Here is a 22572-nt window from a genome sequence, read left to right on the forward strand (position 1 = left end):
TTTTTTGGAATTGTAGTCTTTATGACACGTGCGCGGTACGCTAATACGAAGTCAGGTTTGCGATCACAAAATGCGTGACATAAGAAAACGGTCAGTTCTACAATGTTAGAACCGACTGATCAAAAACATGTCAGCATGAGGCGTGAGTTCGATGTCGTCACGATGCAAATAAGATTTGGTTTTATAATGAAAGGCATTTCCCTGCAATTTGCATCCGGATAGGAAGATCTTCTGCTTTATCACAAAACCATTCACTACTGAACAGTGAACTTATCAAGTGGTTTAACGGATCACAACAGGGAAATTATACGTTCGATTTTCCACGTCTGAATCCGGTGAATCCTCTCAGTAAACGTAAAAAAGCGAAACAAATTGAAGCAAAAGTGAAGTGTTCATTTATTCAAAACCTTTGAGTACGATTTACGTTTTGAAACAATGTTTCAGTCATAATCCCGCAGGACGTCGTAGTCTTCAGATTGCAGAAACAGCGCCACTCTCTGGCCAGCACGCGACGGTACATGACGGAAAAAACCTGCCACTTGCTTTTCAAAGCATCGTCATAAGGGACCAACTCATTTTGCATCAGGCTTAATGACGAAAACGGAGAATACTTCAGGAAATGTCTGATCGGATCCAGAGCCGCAGCTCTGGTGAAAAAAAGGCTCATGTGACACAGGAGTAGTGTGGTGTTGGACAACAATCAGAAGACGAGTTGGATGCCGTTCCACCAGCTACAGGTTTAATATCAGATCAACAACAGTAGAAAAACAGAGGCGACCAGACGAAAGAAGAGTAGAAATCATCAACAGGCTCTTTAAAATAATTCCTCTGTACAGTATTTACACGCACACACATGCGCGCACATACACACACACACACACACACAAATGCTCAAACACAGACGTACATAGTACACAGCTACACTCGGGATCCTCCGACATCCACAGTGTTTAGAATTCCAGATTAGGAGTGACCACGTCCAGAGGTGCTGAGGTCACTGTAGAGTGAGTCTAGGCTCAAAAGTCGAAATGTGAGGATTCAAAATCTGGACTTCCTGACATCAACATGACCCAGCTGTCCGACCTGCCGCCTCGGAAAATGATCATAACCACACGGATCCTGTATAGTCTGCTGCCCGCCCCAGCGCTGCAGGCTGTGTGTCGACCGATCGGGACAGAGCAGATCCACTGGACCAGGAGGACCAGCCGGGTGGGCCCTGGCATGGTGAGACATCCAACCAGGGTCGCACAGACACCGTAAAGATGTTGACAGTCTCACTGTCATGTGATCCAGTCACATGATTTTTAGACAGCAGCAGCCAATCAAGTGTGTCTGGAAAAAAAAAAAGTTATGGAGTGAATTCGCTGTCTGAGATGTGAAAACACAACAATTATTTCTGATGGGAAAAGATGAATAAAATACAAATTAAACAATGGAGATGACATTCACTTGGAGATAAATGAGCAACTCAAATATGTGAAACTTACCGTTCTCACCTCCGAGCAGGAGGGAACATGGGCGGACCAGATGCCTGCTGACTGGCAACGATGGCTGAGGACGACAGACCTGCAGGTTGTGGGGAGGGAGAAGGGAAAACTTAATAGGAAAAAAAACACACGCAGCAGAAGCAACCACACTCATCCAAGAGATGGGCAGATCTTCAGTGAGGTCCAGAGGCGACATGATGGCAGGCTTCTCACCTGAGGTATAGGAAAGGTCGTACTGTCCCGACAGTAGCGGGTATCCCAGATGATGATGTGATGGCATGACGCGTTGCGACGGCGAGGACCGAGGCCGGTCCCCGTCTCTTTCCCTGTCCCTTTCTCTGTCCCGCTCTCGCTCGTGTGGCGTCTTGTCTTGGACAGAAGGAGACTTGCTTTTGTACTGACTGGCATGCTGCTGTAGCAGCTCCAGAGCTTTGGCCTCACTCTGGGGCTTCATGGTGGGGCTGGAACGCGACGCCTTTTCCCCTTCGTCCCCAGCCGCCACCTTTCCTCCATACCCTGAAAATGAGTAACCAGCTGGCAAGTATGCACCTGAAGACAAAAGCACAGCAAAACATGAGCAAGTCTGCACGCTGTTGTGGTGATACCAAGACATCTTACCAGGGTAGTTCTGCATCATGACTGAGGGCACGCCTCGATAGCCAGGATGCCCGGGCTCATAGCCCTGACTGTAAGCGTAAGGTCCATGCATGTAAGGCATGTAGCCCTGGTGCTGCGCCAGAGGGGAGGAAAACTGCATGTGAGGAGGGCGAACCTCCTTTGTCCCGCCTCTGTGCTCCTCAGGAGGTAGCTGTGTCCGACCCTCCGCTGCCTCCTTGGCCTCCTCCTTGTGAATACCATCCTTTTGCCTTGGTCTTTCCTCTTTCACTTTTCGGTCTCGGTCCCGTTCCCTTTCATCCTTCCACCGCTCCTCGTCCTGGGGCTTTGATGCCTCGGAGTACTTGTTGGGATACATGTAAGGCCACAGGCGTGCGTCCGGCTCCTGCACGAGAACATGGAATGAATAACAGGATTGAGGTTACCCTCGATCATTGCACAACGAAAACCACAGATTCACCAATTGGAACAGGAAAGAAAGAAATGAGAAGCAGACTTGATTCGACTTTTTTTCCTCCCAACATATACAAGTTAGAAGCACTTGACCTGTTAACCTGTTTCAAAGCATCTTAAGTTCAAAACCTGATTATTCTGACAATAGTCAGAAACCCAAGTTCAACAACACATTATTTACTGACATCTCAAGTTTTCAAAACAGCAATATAGTGATGACGTTCTTCAGTTACAGCATCATTTAAGTGAGTCTGGTGCAGTGAGTGTCATGATTGTTAAAAAGTATTGTGTATTCTGTTCTAACTGTCTAACAGTGGGGAGGTTGTATGAATAAACATTAATAACAAATCGAGTGACTGGTGAGGAGGAGAGAGCATTCACCTGTCTGTACCACATGGCTGGTTCAACACCTGATGGGCGGCCTGACTCCAGCCCTGGCTTGAGCTCCTCCTTCACATGATGCCCCGACTCACTGAGCTTCATTTTCAGACCCTCGGGTGGGGGTCCACCTTTGGACTCCTCTCCCTTCACCATGATCACTGACTTGGCCTGCTCTGAGGATGGCGGAAGTTCTTTGGGTTTGTTTGGGTTGAGTCCCCCCTTTGAGGCTAGATCGGTGAGGCTGGGTGCTCGGGATAGGGTGGGGGGCACAGAGGCTTTCTGCTTCCACTCCTCCTTCACAGATGACTCCCTATCTTTTCCTTCGGCTTTCTTTTCCACCTGTCTTTGACGTTCCTCATACTGCTGGCGGTAGGCCGGGTTAGAGGCCAGTAGATGGGCGTGGTAGGCCGGGTCCGAGGAGTAAGCGTACGGTGGGACGTAGTACTGGTTGTAGTAGAGCGGCTGAGAGTACATGCTGGAGCGCTGCTGGATGACGGACGGCTGCGGCGGCTCCAGCTTTCTCTCCTCCTGAGGCTCTGCTTTAACTTTGACCTCCTCCCCCACCTCTGGCTCCTCCTCCTTGTTTACCTTTACCTGAGAACCCTCCATGTGGGGCGCTGAATGTGTGGCGCTTGGGCTGGGGTTGGGGTAGTTAGGGGAGTAATAAGAGTCATAAGCAGGGTAAAAAGGTGATTCTTTACTTGAGGTCTGAGGCGGGAACAGCGCCTTTTTGGCAATTTCACGAGCTCCCTGATCGGGTTCGGTCTTCACCTTAATCCCCTCCACCTTCCCCTCTCCGTCCTCCCCGGCGTCAGAGATGTCAGAGTATGCAGGGCTGCCAGTCTTTACCGAGGCACTGTCCGCCCCGTTCTGGTTGAGGTGGTGGGAGGGGGTCATGCCTGCCTCCATCCTGCTGCACACGCCTATAGAAGGGCTTGGGGCATTGTCCGAGAAACTGTACACCTTGTCTGCCTCAGCTTTGATGCTGGCCAGGCGACTCTGGTGTGTCTCTGACGAGCCGTTGAGCAAGGCTTCCGCGTCAGAATAGGGACTTTCCTCCTGTCGACCACCTTTGCTCATTGCTTTAGGACTGTCTCCCTCCTTCCCACCCTCCCTCTTCTTCTTGTCCTTTTTCTTCTTGTCCTTGTTGTGGGCAGGGCTGGAGGCGGGGTCGTTCAGCAGAGGGGGTTTGGGCTGCATGCTTTTGAGCTGGGGGCTCTTAGGGACGGACTGCACCACTGAACCGAGAGCAGGTGAAGACGCCTGCAGACCATAAGGTGAAGGTGACCCAGAAGAAGGATGTGGACGAGCAGGCTTTCCGCCTTTTTGCGAGAGTTTATCAGACTTGCCTCCTGCTGCTTTCTTAGCTTTCCTTTCATCCATGCCATCATTACTGGCGTCATCAGTTAAACAAACCCCTTCCTCTCCACCGTCTGTCACTTCTGCCTCCGCTTCTCCAGCCTTCTTCCTGGACTGTTTGGATGGCATCTTTCCTGAGGGGGATGGTGATGGAGCATCAAATCCCCGCCCTTTCGGAGTCGTGGAGCGGGCAGGGGATGCAGTGGAGCCATTGCAAGACGAAGGATCTGGGTGGAGGGTTGGATCGTCCCCATACTCGCTGTCTCCATCCTGATCCAATCTCACATCCTGGTCATTGTGGGCTCGTGCTTGGTGGTATTTCAGCCCATTGATGTGCTTATACTTCTTGTTGCAGTTTGGGTGTGGGCAGTCAATAAGGATTGGGGATGGACAAGTCCGGTCGAGAGGTTGCGGCGGTAGGGGCTCAACTTTAACGCCAGACAGCGAGGCAGCTACACCGGTAGAGTTTGTTCTCATTCGCTTGGAAGCCTTGGTGTCCTCAGAGCTCGAGGTGGGCTCCATGTCAGACGCAGGCTTGGTCTTCCTCTTGGCAGAAGATGGGCTGGCCTTTGCATCGTCCACGCTGCTTGTGGTCTGACTCCCACGGCGGCCTTTACTGTTGGCAGCAGCGCCACGAGTCTTACTGTTGCTGCCTTTGTTGTCGGAAGAGTTGCTGTTGTCATTCATGGGTGCACTCGTGCCGGGGCGCATCCTCTTCCCCCGACCGCGACCACGCATCTCCACATCACTAGTGGGCGAATCACAGAACCTGAAACACCAAAATGCAACTGTTAAAAACAAAGCTCAGTGTCTTCAGGATTGGAAAAGAAGAGGAATTCAGTTGAAGCGACACATTTTTTTCCTAACTTGCTTTGGAATGTAAACTGTTATTATTTTTGGAAAACACCAAAAATAGGGACCACAAACTATTTAATGCAAGGATCAAATATTTGGGATTTCCAGTAATTCCACACAGACAAGTACCTTCATGAAATCAGCTACAAGAAACTACAGTTGATGAGTATATTATACATACCTATAAAATGTTTTGGACGGATAAATGAACCAACTTCATAAGGAATGGGAGATACCGTTTCAACAAATATATTTTATAAATCAAAGGCTGAGCAAACAAACCTGGGAGGGGCCCAGTCATGCCGGGTACAGTCCAGTAATGTTCCGACATACGTCTTGTTTCTCCATGTGACATTCACCACAAGCATACCTGTAAACACGAAGCAAGATTAGACCTTCAGGTAAGAATAGACATGACAAAACTCAAACGGGACATACGGATACAATATGAATGCAATACAAAACTCTTATATAATGGGCTCAGACATTTCTATGATACTCCAATTATTATGATTTTAATTCTTCAAAAGCCATTGTAGTCAATAGAAGGTGAAAAAACATTTTATAGATAAATGATAGACTTAGAGTCACCGACAAAGATGTGGAACTATGCAATGCGAGTGTAAAACAGAATTCAAATCCTGTGCTGTGCCTCGATGACATCAAAAGAGTAAGATCTGATGATGCATCAGTACTCAGTACTAAAAACCTGGGCGGGTCAGTACTGAAATTGAATTGAAACTGAAAGTTTCTCATGTGAAACTCAAACTGAAACATGCATTATCGTGCTTCTATTAGCCTTCATCATTCATTAGTTGGTTCAGACGTGACTAAAAAACAGAACTGAACTAATGTCTCATCTATGGAAATATAATTGATAAAATACAGTTAATATAATTAATACAGCATCTCAACTGTAGGATGATGAAAATCATTTTAATTGCAGTGTATGTATTTTGCAGGCTTCTCACCATCTTCTGTCTCCTGCCACACAATGCCCTCCAGATTTACACTGGTTCCGGGCTCACAGGGTCCGAGACACTCCGGTTCAGTGGCCAGTGCTGCATCTGCTGTATTCACAGCTACTGAGCGTGTGCGGACCATGATTTGTTCACAAGAAGATGAGATGTCGTTGACGACAGGAGCAAGGAGGTGTAGGGGAGGTGGGGCAGGGGTCGAGACTGGAGACTCAATCTACAGGAAGAAAAGAGAACACTGTTAACATGGGTACTGGCATCCTAAGTATTTACCATTTCAGCAAGTGAAGCCCTTTCTGGTTTTAAAGTCTCTTATGGACCGAAACATTTGACAGAATGGCAACAACACCGTTACATTTGGGGAGACAAGCTCTGTGCAAATCAGCTGAACCTAGTTAATCGGCAGTGTTTATGGTCTGACTGAATCCAACTGAGACCAAGTCAAATGTTGGTGCACTCCTACACACGATTAAATGTCCAAACAGCACAGGCGCTACCAAAAATATTTAAATTCTTACAGCATCAGTGATGGCTTCGCAAACATCGATATTGGATTGTAGATGATATTATAAGGATACAGTGAGGAAAAAATTTAACAAAACAGCAAGCAGCAGAGAGTGATCTGTTATTAGAGCTCACTTCAATGGAACAACTTCTTTACATCAATGTTAGTAATAGACAACATGGTTTAAGAAAAAATGGCTGGCCCCGGTCATCCCCCTGGTTTGTCATTGTGTTTTGTGATATGTGGAGTAATAAGATACTCTAGCAATATCTCAGATGTATAACTATGTAATGACAGATAAAGTAAAAAGATAACCTCCTGTACTTACAAATGACACTATCAGGCAAATCAGCTTCTCACATTGTTATCAGATATCAATGTTGTCATGACCTTCACTATGCAGAAGAACGTTACACTACGTCTTCATTACACATTTGGAAGCCACCACTGTTAAATGATTAGATGACATTTGATTTGCATTTTAAAAATCAATCCGTCACATAACAGACAGCGCAACCCTACAATAAGTCTTAGGACAAGTTGCCTGGCCTGAGAAACAACAACGACAGAGCTTTTAACACACCTTCCATTAGCATATATGTTTGTCTCAAAACTCAGTTGATCTCCCAAAATAATAAATATAAAATTTGAATGGCCACCACCTCGTCCACAAACAAAAAGCCAGCGATAATGTGGCACATTGTGACCTAGCGAGGGATCACTGCATAAACAGATGACAAAGGGAAAATGTCTTTTCTTTCATTAATCCCAAATGCTCTACCCACATACCCAGTGCTTAGGTTACAAAATTCATCATGAACATGAGGTATAGCCATTAAACACACGAAAGTATGTGAAATATTGGTTTGGAAACACGAGTTGATCAGTTGTAAATACAAACATTTTCACATTGAAATTATATGGAGAAGAGGAGGGATATGGAAAAAGATCCCTGGAAGATTCAGGATATTCTTCGGCTAAAAAATGTCAACCATTCATGCCCAAAACTCCCCCACAGTAGTCTATATCATTACTCCTGTTAACACAAACTCCCCACAGTGAACCTCGCGCCCTCCTGAAAAATACTTGAAACATGCACACAGGTTAGCCGTTAAATCACTGTGGTCCACCAACATACACTGAAATAACATCTGGGCTGCAAGTAGGGAGAGTGGTATTCACACAACACAGTAAATTCTCTCTCTCTGGAAGGAGGCCCAGTACTCTGGTTCTGAGAATAACAGTCAAGTGAGAGAAACGGTCTGCATGAATCAATCCAAGACTGCTGTTGGATCAGAGGAAACATGAGAGGGTTCGAGAGAAGGATGCATAATCTATGTTGGGAAAACTGCTACGTCAGGATCATTACAACCAACATATTGAGGCAGGAACTGATATTGATTTAAAACAGATAATTACTGTGAACAAACTGGCCAAACACACGGACAAATGATACAGAGAAACCATAATGTCGCTTAATCTCGTCTGTTACGCAATGAAAGAAGATACACAGATAAAGACAACCACCTTCTTATCCAGTGTTGAGAATCTGTAATATTTGTATGAACACCAAAAAAGTCTTCCCATTTGATTTATGAGCCACATGTACACTCTCAAGGTGACAGAAAGTGATCTTATTACCATCTTAATGAAACGTGAATGAAAGTAGTGGTTAAAAGCTTTTGTATTCCTGTGCTTGCCATTTCTAATGAATATTCTTCCACACTGCAAGCACAAGCTGGGTTGTTTGTCTCTAGCAGGGATGGACAAACTGTTCCACAAGGGGCCGAAGTGGGTGCAGGTTTTTGTTGTAACCAATCGAGAGGACACATTTTCACCAATCAGATGTCTGAGGAGCGTATTAAAACTGTGTGTGCTTGTTCAGTTGGAAAAAAAAAACTAGAGTCCTGTCCCAAGTCTACACTGGAACGTTGAGTCCTTCCGGTTCTACCTGTCAGTTTGAAGCAACACCAGGATAAAAGAGATGAATAGAGACAGTGATGCGACTCCCTACACCGAGTACATGCCCAATGATTAAATGGCTTGACTAAAGATGTCCTGAATCAGCGCACTGGAGTGATGAGACAGCAGGGAATATTTCTGGATTTAAAATAAAGTTTCCAGTCAGGAGAAACGTAGATTTCTCACTCAGTTGGACCAGACTGTTTACACCGATTTTTAAAACTCCGATCTTTGGTGGCCTTCAGCATCAATTCAGTTTTCTGACATGTCATGTCACTCGGGATACAATGGTAAACAGTAAAACAAACAGTAAAAGAGCTTAACCACTTTAAAATCCCAGATGATTAGTATTTATACGTTTCAGTTTAAATAACTGCTGTGATTTTGTGAATACACATTGAAATGTTTCAGTCTCGTAAGTTAGTTGGAATCCAAAATGAATGTGAATCTTGCATTTACACACTAGTACTGTGCCCCACTGAAGTTTCATGCCGAGCACCCTCTCCTGCACAGAAATACAGCATGTACAGTGGTATTAAATTTATACCATGATGTACATAGTTATCGTGCAAAGATTCCACTTAATACTGTGATGCGATTTGTAGGCCATAACATACAGCGCTACTGGTCACCGGTTCTAAAGGCCAGAACATCTTGCTGGTTAATAACCATAAATACAGCCATTGGTTGTACTGCGCACACCCAAGAGAAGTACAAAACTTTTAAGAAATAACAAAGAATTGTATTTTCCACTAGCAGGCACTGTTCAAAGAGGACCATACCAGATCGTTTTTCAGAGAGATCCCCTCTCACATGTACAGAAAAGACCAGGGCACTGCAGTCTATCAGGGCAATGTGGTTAGATAAGGATTTAATTTAACTGATAAAATTGGCATCTCACATGTCTTGTTTGTGGATGGTTACGATCAGGCCTGAAAAAACCCAAGAGAAGAAGCACTGATCTTGTAATATTGTGATATTGTTTCAAGCTGTAGATGGTCTGACATTTCCTGCTATGTCTAACACGCAACACATGAACCAGAAAAATATGATAACTGAAATTGTGAAACTCAACATGTTACAGAAAGAAAGATCGTATATGGGTTTATATGAAGGGGTTTCATATGTGTGTGCCAAAATATTGATACAGTATATCGCAAGATATAGCTGCAAACTTCAAAAGGGGAAAAAAAAGAACACACTACTAATACTATAATAAAGTGCCGCAAGGTGGATGATTTGTTGGACAGACAATGCGTTGGTCCAGTGGTCTGTGTGGTGAATACACAAACCTGGCATCTGCCATGTTGCGACTATGTCGCAACTCAATGCAAATCCAAAAATACATCGCTGAGCTAAAGCAAATTTGCAGGAGTATGTACCGACGAGATCAACTAGTCCGATAACAAAACACACCGTTTCAGAATTTTCAGAACTTTCATCTTGTAGTGTGACTGCGGCCAAGCATCGATTTGACGCAAACAATTAGTTCTGTGGCGAAGCAATTATCTTTACATGTATTCTACTGCTCTTGTATTACCGGTACAAAGATATTAAACAGAAATAGTGTCGAGAACATCCTCTCTGAAAATGTTTTCTTTAATCCTCAAAAAAAACATAAGAAGGACGCTCTCTTCTGCTATGTCAACTCAACGGTTAACGGTTGCAGTACTGTGACGATGTTGAACCATCACTCTGATGCGCTGCTTCTGGATCTCTTTCGTTTCACTTGTGGATCAGTCAGCACGATTGCAGCGTACAAAGTCCAATAATAAAGCTGTCTCAGACTCACCGAGAGTCATCAACAGCTGTGTGTTGAGGCGTGAGCCGTCTGTACACTTAAACTGAAGTCACGACGATTAATAAAACAAGAAATGGATGACACAAGTTCAGTTAGCCTCATTAGCTATGAATGTCACTACTGAGTTTCTTTAAAAAAAGAAAAAAAAAAAAAAAATCATAATCCAGTTCCTAAAATGTTAAATAGATGTTATATTCAAATTTCATAGAGAATCTTTCAGAAGAACATGTGGTTAACTAGACCATTTAAAACAAGTAAACATTTTGACCCTGCTTCTTAAAATAATCCATAATAGTTAGGAACCAGAATTGAAACCAAATTTTTTTTTTTGGAACAGGAATCATTCAAACTCAAACGATGTCCAACACTAGAAATGGAAAATAATTTAACATGATTTGCTATTGACAACAATACACATGACAATTTAATATCTCACGATAAATTTAATAAAAACTAGCGTTGGCATACTTGCAGCACTGAACCTGTAGGTTATGCGCTCTTTCCCAATTCGCATGGATAGATATATGACTATGATGTGACCAGGCGGTGTGCCATGCTCTCCAGCTTGCTGCATGTGACAGTGGACTAAATAATGCAGCGTGTGGAGTCCTGACACACGATTCACGATCATAGTTCAACATCTTTTCAATACAAGAAACTCAATAAAGACATCAGTAGACACAGAAATTTGGAGTCATTATTGGTCTTGTTAGACTGCGCAGTCCAAATTAAATTTTCTGATGCGGTTGTCATATCAGGTATCAACACATGTAAGGTTTCCTGCAGCGCTACCGTCCAGGCAAAAAACGCTGCCCGCCTTGACTCCTTCCCCGTCAAAAGTCATTACATCACAATAATGGCAACTGAGGTTGATCTTACTGTAAATATTAATACAACATATCCACCTTGTCCTTTGCCAGCTGCCACTATGCTACAAACATCTCAGGCACAATTAAACCACAGAATAAAACACTGCCTGTGACGCCAAGGACACAGATTAGAACAGGATTATATGAGAGACGTGAAACATTGGGTTCCCCATTTCTACACTTTAAATATTGTATTTTAATAACGCAACCTTTATCGATGTTGGAGACAAACTCCAGTAATACAGAAAACAAATGGACTAGTTAGCAACCAGTAAGTTTCATTTTTTTCAAAGTTGCTCGTTCAAGGCTGAATATAGCGTGTCACGTGAAATAGAATGAATACGTATTAATCGTGAGTTTTAAAAATATAGCCATAATGGAAAAATGTAGTTTTTTAGCCCATATCACCCATCCCCAAAACATAGAAAAACTCCTCAATGATCAGCATATTCACTGGGTCAAGCATGCATTTACTTACCGCCTCACCAATGAGCACCTTTTTCAGATTTCTGCATTCGCCATTGTCCACTTCATCCTGATCCGATGTCATGGTGACAAGTTGGCTCATTCCTGCGGCGTCCAGTTCAATATTCCCAAGCTGCTCGACTGCAACCAACTCAGGGTTCTGCTGGCCCTCGCATTGACCACTGCGAAGGCCTGCTAGGGGCAAAACAGGGCCCCCAGACTCCTCAGTGTTGACCACCACCTCCAATTTTTCCTTCTTAGTTTTGGCAGATAAACTGTCCTTTTCCTTTTTCACAGTGTGGGGGTTCCTCTGGAGTTTACTTGACTTGTCTGTTCCCTTTGCAGGTGTGTTGGGGATCTGGGGTGGGGGATCACCAGAGGTGCGCCCCTGAATCTCTTTCTTGGAGCTTTCACTTACAGGGGCCTTGATGCTCTCTTTAGAGTTCTTATTTCGTTTAGATTTGGATTTGCTCTCTTTGCCCTGTGATGCAGCTAAGGGGCTAACAAACTTTATATTCTCAGGTAGAGTAGCCACTGCGCTGGGAGGGGCACCCATGCCCCCTCCCTCTTTACTGCTTGACATCTCTAGTTTATCCTTTTCCAAGTCAGCGTCCAGGTCAATGATTAAATTGCCAACACCAATATCCCACTCATCGCCGCTGTCGTACGTGTCCACCGCGTTCGAGTCCACACCTTTGCCGCCTGCAGGGCCACTGCTGAGGGACATCTTAGTAGGGGCGTCCCGGAGCGCCGCAGGGGGGGCCGCAGGGGGGCTGCGTGCCTCCCAGCTGCAGGGCGCCTCCTCAGGGCTGGACCCTGCACCGCCACCTTTCTCGCCACATTTCTTTCTGGAAAAAAAAAAAGGAAGACTTATGGTATAAGGCTTTGATACAAGTACATACAGTCAGTTACTGCGTATCCATCTCAATGAATAGTGTTGACGTGAAGACCACCTAACTAGAGACTAAGTCAAGACCAAGACCGAGGAGTGATTGAACAAGTGATTCGCAAGTGAAGAGATTCCATTACTGTCATCTTGGAAAAAAACAGCGCTAAAATGTTTTGATTTATAAGGGGGTAAAATTCAAAACGTTGATAACGTTATCGCATTGCCTCCTAAACTTGTTCCGCACAGCTGGTATGCTCCTTTTCCATCTGCTCTACAACAGAAATAAGTTTATTAAGACAGCGAGCACAAAGGACTGTAACATAGGTAGCAGTTCTTTTAAACTGTAGACTTAGTTGGTTGCATTTTAATTTATACATTTCACGTCAGCAGGAAACAAACATATTGACCATTTTCAAGCAAGGTTTTACATTGGGTTAATGGATAAAGCAAACTGTGGATAGAGGTTAACATAAAACATGGAAATCGGGCTCACAAGCTGCTAATTAAACTTTTTCTGAGAGACTTTGTTTAATCAATAAGCGCAACCTCTAATTATTAGCAAAACCTTCAAGTTAAAGCAGTACACCTCTTTACATATTTCTGTGAAGGTTCTCGCCGTCTTTCTAGAGTCTAAACTTAATGCGGCTTGAAAGAATGAACATCCACAAAATTCTGCTTGTCTTTACTTTGACACTAGAAGTAGAACCTCCAGTGAAATTAGCAAAAATGAAAATCAAGATAAATTGAAAGGTCTACCTTGGTTATGGTTTGTGTACTAATATCTCAATCCCAACACAGGTTATTTTCAAATATTAAGTGTTGTAAAGAGTATTTTTAGTGGGGAGGACTCCGCCATGGTTTCAAAAAGTCCTGACGGAAACCTAGAAAATAATCGTCAGTTGTAGCCCTAAATACGCAAAGCTGTTTATGTGCAATGACATGGTAAAAGAACAGCAAACTTGGGGCTTAAATTTCATGGTGCAAAAATCAGGTGTCAGTAAAACCTTTGGGGTATAATTGTTTCAGTGATGGAGCGCTGCAGAAGAAAAAAGGAGCCAAGTCTGGATTACTACCCCAGAAAGACCCACGGTCACACTGGTGGTGTGAACAACCTGAGAGGAGCAGTGAACTGCTCTTTCTTCTGTAGTAGAGTGCGGCCGTAATTAACATCTACAAACATCTAAGCTCTGTGGAGCACGTTTCTGAACTCATACGTGATACCTTCTAGAGCTGTAATCAAAGCGGACAGGCTATGAAGCGCACAGGGAACGCTGTTAGAGAGAGAATCACAAGGGGCAAACCAATATAACCCATAAGACAGTACCACTGAGGTTTGAAGCCCGAAATGTCTTTTTTCAGATAATCATCCAGTTCTAGTTAGTCTTGATTGCAACTGGGGATGCACTGTATGGACAAAAAAAAAGTCATTGCGATACATGTTGTAATATTGGCAATAAGGATAATTGTCACGATAAATATCATTCTATTCCATGTGTTGGGCACACTTCAGTCTCTCTTGGAACTGTTTTATGATGAAAGTTATTAGTGGAGTTTGTCTCCAACATCATTGTTTGTTCATGTTTAAATATAATAGGTAACTAAGTGTACAGACGTGAAATTCAATGTTCCACGTCTCTGGTAGAACCAATCGTGTCTGACAGACTGCTATGCCAGCTTTATTTAGGGGTTAAATTGAGCCATCTGTCTGCCGGATCCCATGTCTATTAACAGTTTAAGTTGACTATGGACCAGACTGGACACATTTTCTAGACGCTATTGAAGACATATTAGAAATAATGTGAATAAATCATAATTTAGTCATATTCTACTCACGAAATCATTATACAGTGTCTTGTGTGATGAAAAACCTTTTCAAAATTCTCTCTTTATTTAAATTGTTGTTTTCCATTGCCTTATTGAAGATTTCATTAGTACTTTGACCACTTCAGAATTTGTTCATGGTCCCCATGTGATGCCGGGGTGTAGCATTAGCGCTGTCTGTAACAGTGTGTCCGCGACCAGTGAACCCTAATCAGGTACATAGGCGCCAATACCAGAGGAGAGGTCCGTCCAAATCCAACTACTTTCAACATGGTGTTTCTCAGAGGCACCAGAGCAGCGGGAGACCTGTGTGAACCGCATCAGAGAATCTATGAGGACCACTCGAGCTAATAAGATGAACACGGATGAAGAGTCAAATGTGTCATTTTCAAAGGTGCCCTGTAATAAAAAATAAGTTTAAAACTACGATCGTGAACCAAAGAATATTACACTCTCCACAACTGTCACACGCTGGTGTCGGCTGTCAAACGCCGCGGAGGGGATGGGGTGCTGTCGCGGTCTTGTCATGTTCAGGTGTGCAAGTCCAATGCAGTGAATGTGTGTTATCATGTGATGCAGAATTACATCCCAAGTTGCAACACACCACGTGTCTCAATGTATATTGTCAATACGTATATTGTATATTATGAATATAAGCCTCAGCTTGAGCTGAGTGGTAAGACAAAGAAATTTAAAGTAAATAAATTAAAAAAAGAAAAAAGAAATTTCAGTCAAATAGGATATAGAACTATACCTGGCATAAAACGATCACGGTGAATTTTGCCATCCTGACGATACACTCAAGATAAATACATTTTCATTCTATTACATTTGTTTGACACAACATTGAAAGCCCACCTGTTGTATGATGTACATTACCAATGAGTAACTGGTCAGTTCCGTTCTCTCCATTTATGGAGTTTGTCACCAACATCATCATTTATTCATGTTTAACTATAATAGAGATGGGCAATTCAATCACATCTCTCATAGGCCCATGTCGTGTTCGCATCCTGACAGACTTTAATTTTGGACATAAATGTCTGTCTGCTGTCCCAAATGTACCTCATGTTTCTTAACAGTTTACCATCATTTCGGACGTATTTGGACACATTTCATTGATGCTATTGAAGAAATCTTAAAAATAATGAGAAAAATTGTGATTATTGAATAATTTGTGGGTTGTCCCAAACTGACACCACATAGTCGAATTAGCATTGCCTGTGAGTGAAACTTTTGTCTATGATCAGTGAGCCCTATTCAGGGACATGGCAACGACTGTATTTTCATCTGTGTCTTTTGCTGAGGTGGCACTGTGGGAGACCCAGCTAGTGTTGACATGATTTAAGTCAGACAACTGCGCCAGCTAGGAGTTATTTGGACCACTGGACCTAGCAAAACCAACATCAATCCAAAGACTTAGGGTCCACTAATGTCATTTGAGATTTTTTTTGCATTAAAAATACGTTAAACTATGACCAAACTCTGACTCTCAACAACTGTCACATTGTGGTGTGAGCTGTCAAACACCACAGAGCTGCAGAGGTGGCACGCCGTCACAGTTTCCTTATATCTATGCATGCAAGTCCAAAGCTGCGCAGTGAGCATGTGTTTATCGAATAATGAGACATAAAATAATCATTGTGGGTATTGTTTACAGCAGAAAGTCATATACGATAAATTATCACTCATCCCTACTAGGGCTGAACGATTAATTGCATTTGCGATTATACCGCAATATGATAAAACGTGATTTTCTAACCGTAAGGCTGCGATTTGACTGGTCACGTGACTTTCACGTTGGTGGCGCAGCGCAACGGTGAGCTTCAGCCATTGAGCTGTAAATTACGGCTTTAGCCTATGAAGGTAAAATGGGTGCAAAAGTGGCACATACCCGTAACACAAGACTCGCATCCATGCGTCAGAGGCACATACGCGTAACTGCACATTTGCGTCCGTAAACCCCGTGGCACGTGCGTGGAAAAAGAACACTTACATTCATACAAACACGAAAAGTAATTTCGCCTTCATTTTCTAAGTGCACAGATACAAGTGGCTCAACACGAGCTCTTGAAACTGCAATTGTGACACATTGCTAAGTTTTCCACCTCAACCACCGCCAAAATGGGTGCATAAGTTCCACATACTCGTAGAACACAATCCATACGCGCGTGCACCATTTTGCACCTCTTCTCGGGCCAGTAAATAAAACTGATGCGCACTCGTAGAAGTGGCGGCAATACGTGCCTGTTACTCCATGCGCGTTCCCGGTAGTCACGTGACGTCTATTGTCCAATCGGCTTTTTTTATTACTAATTATGGGCTGTTTATGCTCAGACAGTGCTTAAAAAGTGCAATCTACGTTTACATGAAGAGTGGGACGTGCTAGAGTGGTAAAGCCACATATTGGTTTACATTATTGTTGTAATATGCACTTTAGTTTGTGTGATTTATCAGTTTAGTAAGTCTACAGTTGAAACTGAAGTAGACAAATAAACCATCTTTGATTTTAATTCATGCTTCATTTGCCTTTATCTTAACATAAGAATAGCCCATAAGGAAGAACAATTATATATACTGAATCACATATGGTTTATTATAATACAGATTGATTTATTAGTTGTGTTTGCTGTAAAATACATGAGAAGAGGACCTTGAAAAATAATAGCACATTTAATCGCAATTGCAATATTGAGAGAAAAAAATCGCAATTAGATTATTTTCCAAAATCGTTCAGCCCTAATCCCTACCTAATATTTGACATTAGGTGTAAGAAATCGGTCAAAACAAAAAAACAACAACCAAAAAAGTCAAGTGCGGCAGAAAACTGATCAGTGCACCCCTACTTTCCACAGTAAGTGGTACATCTGGTTGAAAGCTCAGATTGACTTTGTCACCCAGTTATTTGTCCAAGAAATGGATGACAAATGTTTGATTAACATGTTTTGATTAAAAACATCCATTATTCATGTTACTTCCCCACAAGTGGAGAGTTTGTTTGCAAAAATTAATGAAGTGAAAACAAAAAAGAATATGGTGAAATCACAGCAAATCGCCACGAAGAGTAAAAACATTAACGTAAGCACTTTAGAATTTCCTATTAAGAGATCCAGTATTGGAGACTTGACCTTTTTTCAACTAAATGATTCTAGGCTTTGGAACTCTAGCACTTTCTGCAGGGTAAAATCCAGGATGAAGGTTCACCACACTTTCAGATGTGTTAATGTTCTCCCAATGTGCTGAGTAGCAGTGTGTGTCCAGGAAGAAAGCCAAGGCTACGAAATACAAGTTAGAAAACAAAACCGGCTATTTTAGTGTGGCAACTCCAAAGCACCTGTATATTGTCTCTGGATTAGGTTGGTGTCTTCTCTGTCTGGGGATGACCTATGGTGGACTGGCGCCTCGTCCAGGTTGGACTTAATGTCAGTTGGGAAGGGCTCCAGCGCTCTGCAAACCAGCAGAAAAGATTAAGTTAAAGGATTCACACAGTGAGGTTAAATCAAATGAAATGATCATAAAGCACCTTCAATAGAACACAGGGCGGTCAAGTGATAGTGAAGTAAAAAAACACAATGCTAGAGCACAAAAAATGTGACTCACATGTAAACAAATCAGAGTAAGATGATGTACACGCTGGATACAAGATATAAACAAATTGGGCGTACTTTTACAACTAAGTTTCATGAAGGTTAATGATTTATGTTCGGCAAATAATGTCTACTTTAAATTGTTCTAGTTAGCCATTTACAGTTTATATTATATGGTAGCCATCTATGTAGAAACCTAGACATAGTTCGAAGAACGGTATGGATACTAGAATAGACGGCAAGTGATGCATGTTAAAGTGCACAAAATCAGCTTGAAATCATTAACAACATACTGGTAGCTTTCCGTGCTAACTTTCGCGTCGCACCGTAGCGTCCGCTTGCTGCAAAGCAGACACACACGAAAATGCGTTCTTAAACGTTATCCGATCAAACAAACGATTCATTTCGGAAGGTTATTCAATCGGGAACGTACGAGCCAGACGTCGAGTTGAAAGCGGGGTTGAGTTTAATCCGCATAGCGAGTCGGAGGCCCACTGGGCCCCGCTACGTGCTAACTAGATCCATTATCGGACACAGCGCTATGCAGGAACTTCTCGCTACATCTCAGTCCTACTCCGCTGTATTGAATGATGGCGTTACCAAAAGTCGTGACAAGTCGAGTCGGGTGTTCACAAGGCTATGTCTTGAGGGTACACCTATCGTTTGTATAACGGTTGACCTGTATGTCGTGACGGACAATTACCTCTGCAGCGCTGCTGGCTCCCTGTCAAACTTACTACCGGACACCGACACCAGAAATAACCTGGAATAATCGTAGTCTAGTATTTCATGTATGCATGTCAGAAAGCAACGACTGTGTCACAGCACGTTTGCTATACTCAAAGAATGGATATCAATTGGACCAGAGCTAATCGGCTCACTGCTAACAGGACCGGGGGAAACAGTGAGCAATGACTTTGTCGATTTACAGCTATGACATTGTTGAATATAGCATGTAAAGGTGCTTCACTATGCTTGGTGAATGTTATAGGTAAGCAAATACAGTGTAAAAGCGTGCCGCAGGTCAGGCGAGGACGTGTCCGATAATAGAAGCATAGCTGTTAGCTCCCCGGTGTCTCCAGACAAAGGCAGCAACTAGCCTGCTGTGCTAAGTCAGGACAGCTAATAGGCTATCCCGCGTTTCCAAAATAGTAGACCCAAATCTTACCGACGAGGACGCGAACCCCACGTCTACTTACCCCGTATATATTTCCGATTCCGCCAATATTCACGCACACTCCATGCGTCCCGGTAATCCCAGTGAATTCGTTTAGAACGAGCCCGCGGAGAAGGGGCTGCAAGCGGCAGAGCAGTCAACGTGCTCCGGGCTCACTGAAGCGCAGCCATCACACATCCCGTACAAGAGTGCAGTTCTGCGGGAAACGGCGAGCCCTCAAAACACCTGCTGGAGTCTATAAGAGAGTAAGAACAACTCCGGGTACTCCATTAGCGACGCAATATTCCCAGAGTTTCCAAATCAACGATGGCTGGGCAATAGACATACAGACAGCGACAAACAGACACATAGACCGAGAGCTAATGGCTGACACCCAAATTCGGGACTGGATCGCTGGATGCGGACTGACTGGATCACTGGACCTGGACTGAGTTTTTCCGTTGCCAGGTCCGTTCCAACCGATTTGCACGATGACTAGTTGTCGCCCCCTGTTGGAAATAAGAAACAACACAAGTCAGACCAACATGACAAAGATGAATACGTTTATATATGTTTAATTGAATTATCTCAAAGTGTTAAAAATGGTTCACGCACCTCCATACTAAATATAAAAAACTCCATAGTTTGGGGCTCCTTAAAGAATACATTTGTACACTTGTTTTATTTCATTTTTATTTTTTAAAAATACTATTTTGCAATGATCATTTGAAAATTGGAAATTGCATGTCACTTTTGGTTTGAAACATTGAGCGGCATGAGTCTCTCTCTGTTTGTGTTTATGTTTGAGCTGCAGTAATTATTAATAGGAAACCTTATCTTCTGCAAAGTTGATAAAGAGGGGGTACATCTCTATGGCAACAACACCATCGAACTGCAAACACACATCCCGATGTACGATCACTATTTAAGAGGAGTTGAAGGAGGCAACATGCACCGATCTTATCAGCCTTTGAAGCCTGTCACCAATAGATACCTGCAGCATCGGTGGGATCATGAAGATTACCAGCATCACCGTAGCAAGGTAAGGTAAATTATAGGACAGCTGGAGAGCAGAAAAGGAAATAATTTGAAGAAGTCATAGAAAACAGGGGGCCATGGGAGAGACGTAGGCATTATGGAAAGTAAAGGCATAGACATGCAGCGGAAAGATAAGGAAAAAAAGTGGTTTAAGAGTTATAGTCTGTGCTTACCTACCTGCGTAGGTATGCACTGCTCTCCCAGTGGTGAACACCAAAGGACCAAAGACACCTACTCACATCCAGCTGAATCTGAAGAAACATCAGGTAACACAAAGAACACAACACACACGCACGCTCACACGCACACAAACACAACACACACAACAATTGTGATTTGTGTTGCAGCTGCACAATGAGCGTCTGTCAATCATTGACAGAGATAACCGTCTCCTGGCATCAAAACTGGCCGACATTGTCGGCTCCAAAGGTCTTGTGGATCACCAGAACCAATACCACCTGAGCAGGTGACGTGATAGGCACACCATTGTTGATCAAATATTCATGATATTGTGTTGACAGTGGCACAACATTCTGTGTGTGGCAAAGAAATATGACAGAATCATTATAACATAACAACATAAATGGACCCGGTCCTGTTACTTACTTTTTATTTCTTTATTTATTAACAATAACTGCCTAACATTACATAACCATTATATTTGTTCACTGAGGGCTGCTGTGCTCGAATGGGTGTATGCATGTCTTAACATTAAACTCATTAGGTGGTGAGTGAGCATGGAACAGCAACATATTAATAAGAGCCACCTGCAATTGCTCATACTTTAGTTCAGCCCAATTGGTGAGATTAAATAGCTTTAAACCTTTAATCTCACCAGTCACAAGTTGTGACACAGACTATATTGTAGTTGACTATATTTTTGACTATATTATTTTTGACTATATTAGTGACGATATTGTTGACCACCTGACAATAGGAACCAGGCCGAGGACGGATGGGTTTAGTTTCACTTTACCTGGAGTAATTCCAGTTCGAGGGACCTAACCAGTACGTGCTAAACATTTTCCCTATAAAGTGGGAAAGTAGAGTATTTAAAGACTGCAACGGGTAAAACGCGGCATCCTGTGCTACAGCTTGCTAATCCTTTTCTCTTGATCACAAAGGCATTTAAATATAAAGTAAAAAATCACTTTTTATTTCAATAGCTTTCACTACATTTTTTCTGTTTAGTAGAGCTGAATTGTTGAAGGGAAGGATGAGCAAGCATTTTCACGTTTAACCCCTGGGTCTTTCACATAATGCAATACTGATGCAGATAACACACTAACCAAACCTCTGTCTATATTAATCTTTCTCCTATGCACATTTAATGAACACTGTTAACAATACATTATGAATGTAACTGTGAAATGAATACTAAAGCAGATGTTTTTTTTGTTTCAATATACTCATGGAATGAAGTGAAAGTTTGTATTTGTAACTTAAGTGAAACAATTACAACTTCACTTCTCTGCAGTCTAAATGCAGAGAAGCGGAGGACAGAACTGCAGATGGTTTCCCGCCAAAATCAAGCAATTTACCAGCGGTTAACTTCCCGCCAGTCTGAATATCGCCGCCAATTGTGGATGGATGACTGGCAGAAGGCTCAGCAGAGGCGGGCATATATCACACGCTACCCTCAAGGACTTGCAGACAAACAGGTGAATTTTTGGATACAGCAACTTCACTTCACTCTTGCCAGCTTGCTAATGAAATGTATTCGTCTTTTGCTTTGTGTGTGTGTAGAAAGTACACCGAAAGGTCAAGTTCGCCTCGGAGAGGAAAACTGAGTCGGAGGTCAGCAGCGACAGCAGGATATCTGACTTTAACTGAGTGTATAAAATGAAATACTGTATTTTCTCTGACTGAAATGTCAACCCCACAGAGTACATAATTTATCTGTGTTTTTATGCGACTCCCGCACTGCTGTGTGTGTGTGTAAATTCAAACCAAACCAGCTGTTTTATCTTTTGAATGAAGGTTTGAAAAGTGGTCATACAGTCTCTGATCTTGACTCCAGCCTGGTGTGTGACTGATGTCAATTTATTCAAAGCAAAAAAAAAAAACCAAAACATTGAATCTGAACGTGAACAGTCTTAAATATTGATAAAGACCTATTCAAATCTAATTCTAACAATTTCAAGTTACTACCGGATTAGGACGCAATCACTGTCTTGGTTATTGCCATGATTTAAACGGATTTGAAAACGAATGTAGCTTGGCATCCACCAGTAGGGGGCAGTACACTACATCACAGGCCACGACTTCAGTGTCGTGAGGAATTACAACAAACCTTTATTAAAAGTGACAAAGAAATCAACTTTGAAAACGGTAAACTTAGGCATGAAATGC

General features: G+C 42.9%; 2 protein-coding genes across 2 annotated transcripts; one reads left to right on the forward strand and one right to left on the reverse strand.

The window, feature by feature from the left end:
* Positions 1-512: 512 nt before the first annotated feature.
* On the reverse strand, positions 513-20494 carry znf609a (zinc finger protein 609a). The gene is made up of 11 exons (XM_053885956.1): positions 20398-20494; positions 19226-19691; positions 17774-17886; positions 11743-12577; positions 6122-6344; positions 5433-5520; positions 2937-5064; positions 2106-2487; positions 1701-2036; positions 1488-1566; positions 513-1332 (listed from the first exon to the last, which is right to left on the reverse strand). Exons 4-10 carry the CDS (start codon positions 12454-12456, stop codon positions 1493-1495), a joined length of 3945 nt encoding a protein of 1314 aa, XP_053741931.1. The 5' UTR covers positions 12457-12577; positions 17774-17886; positions 19226-19691; positions 20398-20494; the 3' UTR covers positions 513-1332; positions 1488-1492.
* Positions 20094-22162, forward strand: si:ch211-284k5.2 (uncharacterized). The gene is made up of 5 exons (XM_053885957.1): positions 20094-20224; positions 20406-20486; positions 20568-20686; positions 21698-21881; positions 21967-22162. The coding sequence occupies exons 1-5, from the start codon at positions 20132-20134 to the stop codon at positions 22051-22053; spliced, it is 564 nt and encodes a 187-aa protein (XP_053741932.1). The 5' UTR covers positions 20094-20131; the 3' UTR covers positions 22054-22162.
* The last annotated feature ends 410 nt before the right edge of the window (positions 22163-22572 follow it).

The sequence above is a fragment of the Synchiropus splendidus genome, chromosome 14 (assembly GCF_027744825.2).
Source record: "Synchiropus splendidus isolate RoL2022-P1 chromosome 14, RoL_Sspl_1.0, whole genome shotgun sequence".
In the NCBI taxonomy this organism is placed as follows: domain Eukaryota; kingdom Metazoa; phylum Chordata; class Actinopteri; order Syngnathiformes; family Callionymidae; genus Synchiropus; species Synchiropus splendidus.

Bases quoted from the DNA above. Each gene is read 5' to 3' on its own strand.
- znf609a (XM_053885956.1), bottom strand. From the start codon at position 12,456: ATGTCCCTCAGCAGTGGCCCTGCAGGCGGCAAAGGTGTGGACTCGAAC. The intron at 2,488-2,936 runs GTGAATGCTCTC...GTTCTCGTGCAG, and splicing joins CAGCCATGTGGTACAGACAG to GAGCCGGACGCACGCCTGTG. The intron at 1,567-1,700 runs GTGAGAAGCCTG...CACAACCTGCAG, and splicing joins CGACCTTTCCTATACCTCAG to GTCTGTCGTCCTCAGCCATC.
- si:ch211-284k5.2 (XM_053885957.1), top strand. From the start codon at position 20,132: ATGCACCGATCTTATCAGCCTTTGAAGCCTGTCACCAATAGATACCTG. The intron at 20,687-21,697 runs GTGACGTGATAG...ACTTCTCTGCAG, and splicing joins AACCAATACCACCTGAGCAG to TCTAAATGCAGAGAAGCGGA. The intron at 21,882-21,966 runs GTGAATTTTTGG...GTGTGTGTGTAG, and splicing joins AAGGACTTGCAGACAAACAG to AAAGTACACCGAAAGGTCAA.